Here is a 13,991-nt window from a genome sequence, read left to right as displayed (position 1 = left end):
CAAATCCTTAAGTGGACAACATGGCTAATCCTGAACCTTGTTTTTCTTCACATTCTCTCTATAGTCATGACTGATTAAAGGATAGGGAAGACAGGCAGAATATTTTCCTGTTCTTTTTGGAATTTTTCCTATAGAATTGCTGTTATAGGTTTCTCATTCTGAAAGCAGAATCCTCTGTATAAACATGTCAAAGATCACAGAAAAAACTTGTGTGAGCAGACCCTCCCTTCACTTTGTGCAATCCAAAGATTATGGCAATAAGACTTCAGGAAAGACTTCATTAATATCTATGCTTTCCTTGGTTTCTACTGCAATAGTTAGTCAATATCCTTCATTTCAAAATCCTATTGGCCTATTTTGCAGGATTGAAACTCTTATGATACTTATTAGTCGACTTTTGATATTGGTTTAGATTTTGGCTAAATAAAGGTTAAGGCTGTTAAGGTTTAATTTGGTTACTCTGGAATCAACCATGGTAGTCATTTTGTTATTGAAGTTACTAGTTACATCCCTCATGGTCTTCAATATACTGTGAAAAGCAGAGTCAAACATATATAGACGCAAATCATAAATTCTGATCCTTTATTCTTAGCCTAGGCTTTTATCTAAAGTTTCTAAAACGGAAACATGACCAACATCACCTACCTTCAGCCAGTGCTAAAGCTTCCATAACTTTAACAGGAAGAGAAGATCCAAAAGTTTTCACATCATAGTTGACAGTCTCACTGACAGACTGGTGCTGTACCATTCTCGTGGGTGTTCCACTAAATGAAATAATACAGCTTGTCACTTGTTTTGTAATTTAATTTAAAGAAAATCTAAAAATAGGGGACAGGAAAAGGAAAAATGAGGTACTGTGGAAAAAGTACCTTACTGGTAGTTAAGAAGCCTAGGTTCTATTTTCAACTCTGCTAATAACTAGCTATCTGGGCTTGGGCAAGTATTTACATCTCAGAGCTCAGTAAAATATGACTGGACTAAACGATCCCTTCTAGCTCTGAAATTACGAGTTTATATGAGATATATGCTCATTTATGGTACTATATAAAAAACTAGTAAATCAATTAGCATCTAATACAAGAGATTTTGTTGTTCTTTACAGTAAACACGGTAAAGTGGAAATACTTCCTTCTCATTTTTTAAATTATTCAAAATGCAGTAAAATTCCCATTTCAACGTTTACAAAGCACTTATTTCGTATATAGCACTCTACAAGCAAAGAGAGATAAAAAGATTAAAAAAACCAAAGTCATTGTTCTCAGGAACCTTACATTTTACAGTAAATAGTATTTTATTACTCCATGGATCTTGCGATGAAATTTAAGTATCTTTCCCATGTACACAGTGCTCTCTCACTTGAAACAATGAAAAGTCTATAATGTGGTTTTAAGTAGCTAGGTGGGACAGTGCTGGATAAAGTGTTGGATTTGGACTTAGGAAAACACCAATTCAATCATGCCTCAGATACTTACTAGCTATGTGACCTTGAGTAAAAACTTCTCTTAACCTTCAATTTCCTTATCTGTAAAATGAGGACAAAAATAGCATCTTCCTCTTCACAGGGTGGTAGTAAGGATCAAATGAGACAAGGAAAGTTCTTTATGCTGTGTAAGTGCCCGTTGTTATTATGGGGCCTTATATTATCTGAAGGGTTGTTACTTCAACATGGGCAGCTGAAGAACAAATAAAATGGAACTTAAAAGAAGATATTGTTCTTGTTCACTACAAATTTTCATTAAAGCAACAAGTAACATCACAAAAACATTTTGTAGAGCATTTTGCCCAAACTGGATGTATTAAAGATGAAATCATTTGTTCAAAACGCTTGTTTCTTTTCCATAGAAATTATAAAAGTAACTTTTCCCATATAAAAGTACCAATCTGCAACCCTCCTACTTCTAGAAGAAGGAAAATCCCTATAGCAAATTCTGCTCAAAGAAAATTTCTAAGATAAAGACAGATTCTGTGCCCCGCCCCCCCAAGCTTTGGTTATGAAAAATACATAAACAGGAAGAAACCAGCTCCCTCAAATATCTAACTCTGGGAGCAGCTAGGTGGCGCAGTGGATAGAGCTCCTGCCTTGGAGTCAGGAGGAGCTGAGTTCAAATTTGAGCTCAGATATTTGACACTGAATAGCTTGTATGACCCCAACTACCTCACCAAAAAAGCAAAAACAAAAACAAAAAAAACCAACAAAAAAAAAAACCAACCAAATATCTAACTCTAACCACTCCTTTATTCTTCTTTTTTTTAAATCTTTTTTTTTGTTTTTAAATCTTATTGATATTTTATTTTTTCCCAATTACATGTAAAAACAATTTAACATTTTTTTTCTTTCAAATTCTGAGTTCCAAATTCTCTCCCCCATTGAGAAGGCAAGCGATTTGACACAGGTTATACATCATGAGTAGTTATGCAAAACACAGTTCCAAGTTAGTCATGCTGTGAAAGAAAACAGACCAAAAAAATTAAGAAAAATAAAGAAAAAGTATCTTTGATCTGCATCCTTTACATAGATACAAAAAAAATTTCTTGATCACCTACCATATACAGAACATTGTAATAGTCACTATGGAAAAAAATAAAGCTTAGATAAGGTAAGACAAAGTCCCATCCATCATGGAATTTAGAATCTAATAGTGTCATAAATTCAGAGCTGGAAGGGATCTAACAGGTCATGTCCCTCCTTTGACAGATGAGAAAACTCAGGCTTAGAAAGGAAGGAACGTGGCCTAAGTCACACAAAGAGCCAAGTGGCACTAGATGTGAACCTAATTTAACCTAAGCCCAGTCACGGCTGCCTTACTAGAGGGCTAAGACAGAAATACAACGAATTTCAACACAATATACTATATGTTCATCAGAAAGTTGCAAAACAAAGTGCTACATTGACTGTGAGGCAGAAAGGAGATTCCTATATGCTACTTGGTCAGTAGCAATTAAATAAGTCAAGCTGTGGATGGAGAATACTACCCATTCTCCACCACTTAGATGACAAATTGATATTCCTAAAACAGATCTGATCATATTAGTAACCTCCTCTAAATCTAATGGGAAGGGGGAGGGGGGGAGAATTGGACATTTATTATTGTGTTTCTCAGAGCAAGTCACTTAACCTCTCAATCCCAATCTTCATCATGCATAAAATAGTGATTTTGATATTTGCATGACTTTCCTCACAGAATATAAAGTTCTAATAAACTGTAAAGCACTACAGGAATGTGAAAACAATTAACCCTCTTCTCCCCAAGTCACCCTAGCATTTTAGCTCATAAGAATGCCCATAAAGGCACAAATTCAGGCCAGAGGCAGTTTCAGGAGCAAGAGTATATGATTAAATGTGCTTTCTGCCCCTTCCCTGTGGTCCACAAATATATCTATGTCTCTTCTTTGTTAAAAACAAAAACAAAAACAACAAATCACTCTCACTTGACCCTACCATCCCCACCAAAAATTGTCCTCTATATCCTCTCCCTTTCTGAGGATATACTTCTTGAGAAAAACATCTCCATTTTGGTGACTGCACTTCCCCTCTTTTTACTGGATTCTAAATCTTCTGTAATCTGGCTTCCAAATTCATCATTCAACTGAAACTGCCTTTTCCAAAGTTTTTTGTTCAGTCATTATTCAGTCGTGTCCAGTCTCTGTGACCCCATTTGGGGTTTTCTTGGCAAAGATACTGGGATGGTTTGCCATTTCCTTCTCCAACTCATTTTACAACTGAGGAAACTGAGGTCAACAGGGTTAAATGACTAGCCCAAGGTCGCACAGCTAGCGTCTGAGGCCAGATTTGAACTCAACAAGATGAGTCTTCCTGACTCCAGGCCCATCAGTCTATCCACTTCACCAGTTATCTGTCCATTCTCCAAAGTTACCAAAGATCTTTTACATGCCAAATCCATTGGCCTTTTCTCAGTCTTCATTCTTCTCAACCTTTCTGAAGCCTCTGACATTGTCAATCAACTGTATATCCTTTCTTGTCTGGGTTTTCATGATACTGCTCTCTTTTGATAATCTTCTGTTTTCTTGATCTTATTTACTGGTTCTTCATCCATGTCATACTAACTAACCTCACATTTCCCTCAAGACTCTGGCCTGGGCCCTCTTTACGTTTCCCTCTATATTATCTCAATATATTTCCCTCTATATTACGTCAGTAATTTCAGTTCCCAAGGGTTCAATTAACATCTCTATGGGCATGATTCCCAGAACTATTTATCTAGACCTAATCTCCCTCTAGAGCTAATCATGCATCATCAACTGCCTTTTGGACTCTTCTCAAACTTGATGTTCCATAAACATCTCAAACTCAACACGTCCAAAACAGCACTCCTTTCCACCCCCACCCCCCACCCCCCACCCCCAATCCTCTCCTCTTCCCAACTTCTTTACAGTCAAGGGCACCAACATCTTTTATCAGTCAGAGGCTTGCAATCTCAGTGGCATCCTCACTCTCCGTGTCAAATTCTGTCACTTCTACCTTCACAAAATCTCCCATATACGCTCCTTTCTCTCCACTCACATAGCCACCACCCTAGCTTAGACCCTTATCACTTTTCACCTGAACTACTGCTATAGCCTTCTAAGTAGTATCCCCGATTTACATCTCCCCTTCAATTCATCCTCCACTCAGTTGTCAAGATCAAATTTTTTTTCCCTCCAATTTTTTTTATTTAAAGTTTTTTATTTTAAAAATATTTTTTTTAAAGTTTTTATTTAAAGTTTTTAGTTCCAAACTCTATCCTTCCCTCCCCCCTCCCTTAAGCAACAAGTAGATACAGGTTATACACGTGCAATTATGTGAAACACTTCATATTAGTCATTTTCTACAAGACTCAATAAAAGAAAAAAATGAAAGAAAGTAAGTGAAAAATAGCATGCTTCAATCTATTCAATCAATATCAGTTCTTTCTTTGGAGGTAGCTAGTATGCTTCATCAGATCACTGTATTGCTGAGAACACCTAAATCATTCACAGTTCTTCATCGAACAGTACTGCTGCTACTGTACAACTTCTCTTGTTTCTGTTCACTTCACTATACATCAGTTCATGGAAGTTTTTCCAGGTTTTTCTGAAATCATCTCACTTGTCATTTCTTATAGCACAATAATATTCCATTACAATCATATACCATACCTTGTTTAGTCATTCCTCAATTGATGGGCATCTCTTAGATTTCCAATTCTTAGCCAACACAAAAAGAGCTACTATAAACATTTTTGTACAAATAGGTCCTTTTTCCTTTTTTTTGGATGTCTTTGTGATATAGACCTAGCAGTGGTATTTCTGGATTAAAGGGTATGCACAATTTGATTGCCCTTTGGGTGAAGTTCTCTCCAGAATGGTTGGATCAGTTCACAGTTCCACCAAAAGAGCACTCATTAGTGTCCCAGTTTTCTTATATCCCCTCCAACATCCAATATTTTCCTTTTTGTTGTATTTCCCACTCTGATAAGTGTGAGGTGGTACCTCAGAGTTGTTTTAATTTGCATTTCTTTGATCAATGGTGATTTACAGCATTTTTTTCATGACTATGAATAGCTTTGATTTTTGTCTGAAAACTTTCTGTTCATATGCTTTGACCTTAATTTAACTCAGTTCTCTACATATTTGAGAAATGAGGCCTTTATCGGAGATACTTTTGGCAAATTTTTTCCCCAGCTTTCTGCTTTCCTTACAATTTTGTTTGCATTAGTCTTATTTGTGCAAAAACTTTTTAATTTTATATAATCAAAATTATCTATTTTACATTTTGTAATGCTCTACATATCTTTTCTGTCCTAAATTCTTCCATTATCCATAAATCGGACAGATAAAGTACTCCATACTCTCTTAATTTATGATATCATCCTTTTATGTAAGGTCCTATTTTGACCTTACCTTAGTACACAGTGTGAGATATTAGTCTATACCTAGTTTCTGTCATACTATTTTCTAGTTTTCCCAGCAGTTTTTGTCAAATTATGAGTTTTTTGTTCCAAAAGCTTGGATCTTTAGGTTTATCATATACTAGATTACTATGGTTATTTCCTGAATGTAATTTGTACCTAATCTATTCCACTCATCTACCACTCTATTTCTTAGCCAGTACTAAATTGTTTTGATAATTACCACTTCATAATACAGTTTGAGATCTGGTACAGCTAGACCACCTTCTTTTGCCTTTTTTTTTAATTGACAACCTTGAGCTTTTGTTCTCCTAGATGAATTCTGTTATTTTTTCTAGCTCTATACAATAATTGTTTGATAGTCACTGATATGACACTGAATAAAATAGACTAATTTAGGTAGAATTGTCATTTTTATTATACTGGTTCGCCTACCCATGAGCAATTAATATTTTTCCAACTGTTTAGAGTTGACTTTCTGCAAAAAGTGTTTTATAGTTGTGTTCATATAGTTCCTGGGTTTGTCTTGGCAGGTAGACTGCCAAGCATTTTATATTGTTTATAGTTATTTTAAATGGAATTTTTCTATCTCCTGCTGTTGGACTTTGTTGGCAATACATAGAAATGCTGATAAATTTATGTGGGCTTATTTTGTATCCTGCAACTTTGCTAAAGTTGTTAATAATTTCAAGTAGTTTTTTAGTTGATTTTCTAGGATTTTCTTAGTATAATATCATATCATCTGCAAAAAGTGATAATTTTGTTTCCTTATTGCCTATTCTAATACCTTTAATATCTTTTTTCTTTTCTTATTGCTATGTCTAAATCCCTGCTCCACCCCTGACTGGATTGGGATGGCTTCTAGCTTATCTCCATTACAGATAATGCTTGTTGATGGTTTTAGATAGATGTCACTTATCATTTTAAGGTAAGCTCCATTTATGAGTTTTTCTAAAGAATAAGTCTGACCAGACCTGTTATCTCCCTGCTGTAGGAACAACAGTGGCTCCCTATTACCTTCAGAACCAAATTTTAAAAACTCTGGTATTTAAAGTTCTTCACAACCTAGTCCTCTCTAACCTCTCTGACCTTACACTTTACTGCTCTCTATGAATTCTAAGAACCAGTGACACTGGCTTATTCAAAGCTCTTCATATACAACACCCCCTTCTCAGTGCTTTTGCACTATTTCCCCCATGCCTGCAAAGTTCTGCTCCCTTACCACTGCCTCTCAGTTCCTTCAATACTCAGCTCCAACTCCCTCAGCTGATAGAGCCTTCAGCTTCTCAAAATACCTTTCTACCTATTCTGCATATATCTTGTGTGTACCTAGTTATTTGCATGCTATCTCTTTCCACACACAAATCACCCCCACTCTCCCAACGTTTGCTTCTTAAGGATTTAGCACAATGCCTGGCACCTTTTAAGCTCTTAATAAATATTAGTTGACTGACTTGGGCTTTGGAATCAGGAAACCTGAACTTGAGTGCTGACTCTAACATTTCAACTGTATCACTATCAGCCAATCACAACCTGAGCCTCAGTTCGAGCATGTGCAAGTATGGCCCCCTTTTCAGAGATGCTCGAACTCTGCTCAATAACAACCAGCACTTTCTGGTGGTGGGTGTGAGAAAGCTTATGGGGGTGGGATGGGGAGATATGGGGAGGGGCACTTTTCAGTGCACGATTCAGTTCAGTGCCACAAGCATTCGCTGGGCAGGGCCAGGCCGGGCCGCGCCGAGGGCGGGGCACTGGGACACGGGCCCCAGCCAAGGTGGTTGGTCATCCCACTCCCAAACACGCCGAGTTCGTACACCACACAGGGCACAGCATACGCGCGCGGGAAGGTTGCCCGCGCAGCCCCACGGGATGTCATGAGACGGTCCACGCAGCAGTTGACATGATGAAGGTGGGGGAAGGGGTGGAAGGAATCACTTACCGCGCGCTCAGGGAGCTCCGGCGGCTAACGGGCGAGAACAGCCCGGGAGAGCCCACGGCTGACCCCAGGGTCAGGCCCTTCCTGCCCGCCGGGCGGGGCGTGGAGACTGGCGTGGCTCCCCCCAGGGGGCCCCTGCGGACCCCAGGGCCCGGGGTCCGCGGGGAGGCGGAGGCAGTAGGGAACATGACGGGACGGGAGACGCTCTATGGATCCAAAACACGACAGCTGAAGGGAACGCGAGCCGGTTAAAAACGAGGCGCGCTGCGATGACCTCACGACGCACGCGCCCCCGCCGGTGCTTTCAGGCCGCATGATTGGGCCTGGCGCACGGGTCACGTTTGACGGGAGGTCGGAAGTGGGACCGGAAGTCCCGCCTCCTTGGTCCCGGAATTTGGGTCGGTCCTAATTGTGGCTGGGCAGCCACGGTATTTAGACAAAGACCGTGAAGCTAAACGGTAGGGCAGGGTTGTGGAACCTGCGGTCTGGGGTTCTTCTAGGTTCTCAAGTGCCACCGTTTGACTGAATCCAAACTTCAGTCTAGGTCCTACGAACGGACCTCCAGGTTTTAGGTTTGGCAGAAGCACAAGAGCATCACGAGCCGCCAATGTACGGAAAAGGATCCTTTGCAAAAGTCCTCCTTGCTCATCTAGTCAACGCGGTGGGGCAGGCTGTAGAGTTTTGAACTTGGAACCAGAAGACCCGAGTTCAAATCCTGCCTCTCATATTTAGCGGTGTAGCCCTAGACAAGTCACTTAACTTCTGCCTCATCCGAAAAATGGGGATGAAAATAGAACCTTCCTCACGGGGTACTGAGTCAAAAGAGAAAACACGAAACGCTCTTAACCCTGTAAAGCGTTTTGCAAACCTTAAAGCAACGTGTAAGTGCAAACTATTATTGTTCCAGACTTTCTGAGTCGGGAAGATGCTGTAGAAAGAGTGCGATTTGGAGACACAATCAGGGTTCAAATGTAGACTCTGCCAAGTCCTCTCGTCTCTACTTTGGTCTCTCTTCTGTGACCCTTTTTCTCCTCTGGCACTACTACCGCCCTGGTGCAGGTCCTCATCACCTCACACCTGGTGTCAAATCATTTCCTGACCCCGAGATCCTGTTGATTCTCTCCTGAGTATATATCTTATTTGAGCACAGTTATTTGCATTTGTCTGTATTCCACAGTAAACGCCTTGAAAGCAGGGAACATCTTTTCCCTTTCGTTGTATTCCCTAAGATTAGCACAGTTCCTGGCACATAGTAAGTAGGAGCTAAATAAATACTAGTTGACTTGGCAAATCACTCAAACACCCAGGGCCTCTATTTCCGCATCTGTAAAATTAAGAGGTTGGAGAGATTGACCTCTGAGGCCCCTCAAGCTATGATTGCATCTGTGGAATTTTCCACATAGGTAGTTGGATACTTCATCAAATATTTATTGGACATTTAACAATGTTCAAAGCACTGTGATTAGCCCAGGTGAATGAATAAATGAATGAGCATTTATTAAGAGATTACATACTACAAGTTAGGCTTTGATCTAGGGAAATGGTGCCTAGTGAGGGGAATTTCAGTCTTCAGGAAGTTATGGGAATGATGAGTGGAGAGACAGAGTAATTGCTTAACATGCTCTTTCCATAAGTTAAGGTAGTTTGATTTGCTTACTGTTCTCAGTCAGTAAGCACTAATTAAGTACCTACTATGGGCCAAGCACCGCGTTAAGCACTGGAGCGATCTTAACCCAGAGCAAGAGGTGAGGAGAGGGTAGGGTTAGGATTATAAGGCATGGCTCCCTGGAAAGGGAAAGAGGGAGAGATATTGGGAAATGTAGTTGATGTAAAGATTAAAGATAGCCAATGGCACCAGCCCTGGAGTCAGGAGGACCTGAGTTCAAATCTTGCCTCAGACACTTACTAGCTGTGTGACCCTGGGCAAGTCACTTAACCCTGATTGCCTCCAAGAAAGGGCAAAAAAATGAAAAATATCCATGAAAAATTATTTTAAGAAAAATTGTGGTGACCATGTGGTGACAATCATTTGTGACCTTAGAAGAAGTCAGAAATCTTATCATAAGGGGGTGAGAACTGAAAGGGAGGTGAAGTGGATGTGACAGTATACACAGCTTTTTGAGAGTTAATTGAAAGGACTTCTGGCTTTTCCTCATATACAACAGCCCACCTCCTGACTCTGTGCTTTTGAACTTATACCGGGAATACTGCCCTCCTCCTCACCCAAACTCTTAGAATCCCAGGGTCCTTCAAGACTCAGCCCACAGGCTATTTCAAGAGACCTTTCCTCATCCCTCTCCCTATCTCCCACCCCCAGGTGCTAATGCCTTCCCTTGGAAAGTTCCTTTCCATTTACTCTCTGTATATTCATGCATATATCAATATACATGTCCTTGAGGGCAAGACCTGCTCTTGCTTTTTCTTTGTATCCTCAGTGCTTAACACAGTTCCTGGCACACAATAAGTATTTAATAAATGCTTTCTGATTTGCTGATAGGGTCAAGTAAATGGTTTTTTTTTTTTTTAGGGTTAAGAAGATAATGCATAGAGATTGAAGATGGGCAAAGATAGTGGTAGAATAAAATCAAGGGCACAAGTAGAAGGTTTTAGCCTTGGCAAGGAAAGGGACACTGCTTCCTGTAATTGTAGGAAAGAATGGAAGATGAAGTCATTGGAGGTGCAGAATTGGGAAGAGAGAACTTACAATGAGATGGTTTTAGTTTTTTGTTGTTGTTGTTGTTTTGGTTTTTTTAGGCAATTGGGGTTAAGTGATTTGCCCAGGGTCACACAGCTAGTAAGTGTCAAATGTTTGGTCTGAGGTCAGATTTGAACTCGGGTCCTCCTGATTCCAGTGCTGGTGCTCTATCCACTGCACCACCTAGCTGCCCCCAGGTTTTAGTCTTTTCAACAATATGATATGTCAGGTTCTCTGGTTAGGGCAGAAGAAGGTAGTGGAGGTGGTTTGAGGGAAGACAGATAGAAGTTTGGAATGGTTGCTTTGGGCATTTCAATGGTCCATTAACGAACAAAAGGTAACAGGATCCCTCCGTAGCAATGAGAGTAAATTGAAGTTATGTAACAAATTTGTAGTGAATCTAGTCTATAGGTTTGTGTGATTACCTCCAAAGGTATTCAGTAGCACCCTACTAGGAACTGTATATGGATGGGGGTAACCCAAGAACGCATTTTGAAAAGGGGTGAACAGTGATGTGGGATTCAAGGAAGACAGTTGGATGAGTTAATAACTTTAACATCAAGATAATAAAGAAAGTGAGTCCAGAGCAATGGTGACAGACTAGGAAAACAGGAAGGGGTGAAGTGCTTGGAGGTAAAGAGGACAAATGATAGGCTGAGGAGGAGTGAAGTGGAAGAAGAAATAGGAGAAGAGGTTATAATCTTTTTTAATCCAGGGATCCCACTGCTAGGCATATATGTTAAGACAGAAAGGTCCCACATATGCCAAAACATTCCTAACAGCACTTTTTGTGGTATAGCAAAGAAGAGGAAACAAAGTAGATACCCATCCATTGGGAAATGGCTAAACAAATTGTAGTATATGAAAGTAAGGGAATATTAATGTGCCATAAGGGATGAACATGAAAAATTAAGAGAAGCATTGGAAGACTTACATGACCGATCAGAACAAAGTAAGGAGAACCAGGAAAACAATATACACGGTGACTACAAAAATATAAATGGGAAGAACAGTAAGAGACACTGAGCTTAGTACAGCTATAATGACCAAGTATAACCCTAAAGAAGAGATTAAGGGGCAGCTAGGTGGCACAGTGGATAGAGTACCAGCCCTGAAGTCAGGAGGACCTGGGTTCAAATCCAGTCTCAGACAGATAATACTCGCTACCTGTGTGACCCTGGGCAAGTCACTTAACCCCAATTGCTGTCACCAAAGGAAAAAAAAAATGAGCCTCCCTTCCACTTTTTTTTTTTTGGCTAGGCAATGAGGTTAAGTGACTTGCCCAGGGTCACACAGCTAGTGAGTGTTATGTGTCTGAGGCCGGATTTGAACCCAGGTCCTCCTGACTTCAGGGCCGGTGCTGTATCCTTCCATGTCTTTACAGGTGAAAGAGGGGGACCATGTATGTAGAACATTTCATATGCTGTTAATCTTGTTCAACTGCTTTCTCTTTTTTTTAAATTCTTTATTACCAGAGATGACTTGATGGGTAGAAGAGGAAGGGAAGTATTTTAAAATGAAAGCAATGTAAAAAAATATAGCAATGAAAATTAAATTTTAAAAAATAAGCTATGGTTTAAGTGGATTTTCAGAGTTCTGGATCATGGAGGTTGAATAATTAGAGGTAGTGATGGAGAGATCAAGGGTATGACCATCCCTGTGTGTGACTAAGACATTGTGAAGGTGCCAGGTCATGGTAATTGGAACTGATTAACAAAAGGACAAAATGTTGGAGGAGAATCAGATGTATATTAGAGTCAAGTATGAGAATAACAGCTAGGGTGGAGGGATAGACTGGCTCTAGGTGCCTGGAAGATAACAGTAATGAGGATGTGGCTGGAGCCGTATAGATCAAAGGAGTGAAGTACAAGAGAGGTTTCGGAGCCATGACATCAAAGGGGAGGGTCGGAAAGTGGCTATGAAGAACAAGGAGCCTCATTCCAGGATTGGAGGGGTGCTGGGAGGAAAGGAGAGAAATAAGCTGTGATCCAGATTTTGGAAAATGGTGGCCAGTAATAGTGTCTTCTGGGGGAAGTCAAGTTTCTAGGGTTTAAGATAAGTCTAAAAGAATAGGATTCTGGAGAGCAAAATGGAAGGGGAAGTTTGAGTGGGAAAGGGACATGGGAGGGAGAAGGCTGAGGTGGCTGGCAATGAGAGAGCTTTCAGAGAAATAATTTCTGCCTAGGTGACCTTTTTAAAGGAGAAAGGTTGGTTGCGATAGGATAATAGACTATTGTTTTTCCCCGGAAGCAATGACAGCTCTGCCTCAATCCCTGGTCTGATAGTCAACCAGCATTTTTTTAAAGCACTTACTGTAGGCCAGCAAGTTCTGAGGATATAAAGAAAGGCATAAACATTCCCTGCCCTCAAAGAGCTCACATTCTAATGGGGGAGACAACAAATAACAAGGTGCATACATAGAGGATGAATTAGAAATAATCTCAGAGGGAAGAGACCAGGAAAAGCTTCTTACATAAGGTATGATTTTAGCTGAAACTTGAAGGAAGTCAGGAGGCCAAGGTAAGGAGGGAGAGCTTTCTAGATGTGGGGGGACAGCCAGCAAAAATGAAGATGGAGATGGAGAGTCCCATGCACAAACACTGCACAGACCAGTACCACTGGATTGTGGAAGTGTATGGAGAGGATGAAAGTGGAAGAACGGGAAGGTAGGAAGGGACCAGCTTGTGAAGGACTTTAAAAGCCAAACAAGGATTTTTTATTTGATCCTAGAGGTAATAAAGAGCCACTGGAGTGTACTTTGGGGGTAGTTGATTTATTCAGATCTGCTGCCCTAGCCAGGATGTGGGTAGATGGGGGAGTGTGTTTAGAGGCCAAAGCTGAGTCTGACCCCATGGGTCAAGGCTTGATAACATTTAAGTAGTTTAATAGAGTACCTAGTTTATTGTACATATTGACTAATGGGAAACCTATCCATTAATGGGAGAATTAAAAACAACTCAGATTATGTGGACCATTTTAACAACTGTCAGGCATGATTTAGATTGGGACTCTTGTATTAGTTTCTCAACCCATTCTGAACAGTTAAACCATAAATCCTTCAACTTCCAGATGTATTGTGCTGTTAAAAGTACATCAAACCAAGTTAACTTCACTCTTCCATTTAAAGAAGGAAACAGGACTGACATCTCATTTCCCATCTGGCTGCATTCATTTTGGACTTCTTTGGTTTCTCTACCATACTCCCTCCCCCTTCCCACGACCAGTACCTCCATGGCTCCTCCCACCACTTTTCAGCTTTCTTTGGTGTGTGGTCTTCCCCCTTAGATTGTAAACTCCTTGAGGGTCGGGACGCTCTTTTTTTTTTGTATTTGTATTAGAAGTGCTTAGTGAAGTTCCCGACACGTAGTAGGTTAATTAATGTTTGACTATTGTCAAGATCTCCATGCCAAGACCACCTCTCTCTTTTTAATATTAGGAGACACCCTGTTTTCCAGAGCTAAGGCTCGGCAAG

At 40.3% G+C, this 13,991-nt stretch overlaps 1 protein-coding gene across 1 annotated transcript in view; it reads right to left on the bottom strand.

The window, feature by feature from the left end:
• LOC114049493 (nuclear pore complex protein Nup133-like) overlaps positions 1 to 8,055 on the bottom strand; it is a 68,622-nt gene extending 60,567 nt beyond the window's left edge. Inside the window, exons 1-2 of the mRNA XM_027870733.1 lie at positions 7,828 to 8,055; positions 646 to 764 (exon numbers count right to left, since the gene is read on the bottom strand). Of these exons, the coding sequence (XP_027726534.1) occupies positions 646 to 764; positions 7,828 to 8,012 (304 nt within the window). The 5' untranslated portion in view covers positions 8,013 to 8,055. The remainder of the gene's footprint in view (positions 1 to 645; positions 765 to 7,827) is intronic.
• Positions 8,056 to 13,991: the final 5,936 nt, after the last annotated feature.

This window comes from Vombatus ursinus, unplaced genomic scaffold (assembly GCF_900497805.2).
Source record: "Vombatus ursinus unplaced genomic scaffold, bare-nosed wombat genome assembly UNPS02014798.1, whole genome shotgun sequence".
NCBI classification, from domain to species: Eukaryota; Metazoa; Chordata; class Mammalia; order Diprotodontia; family Vombatidae; genus Vombatus; species Vombatus ursinus.
This window is presented reverse-complemented; position numbering and strand designations above follow the sequence as displayed.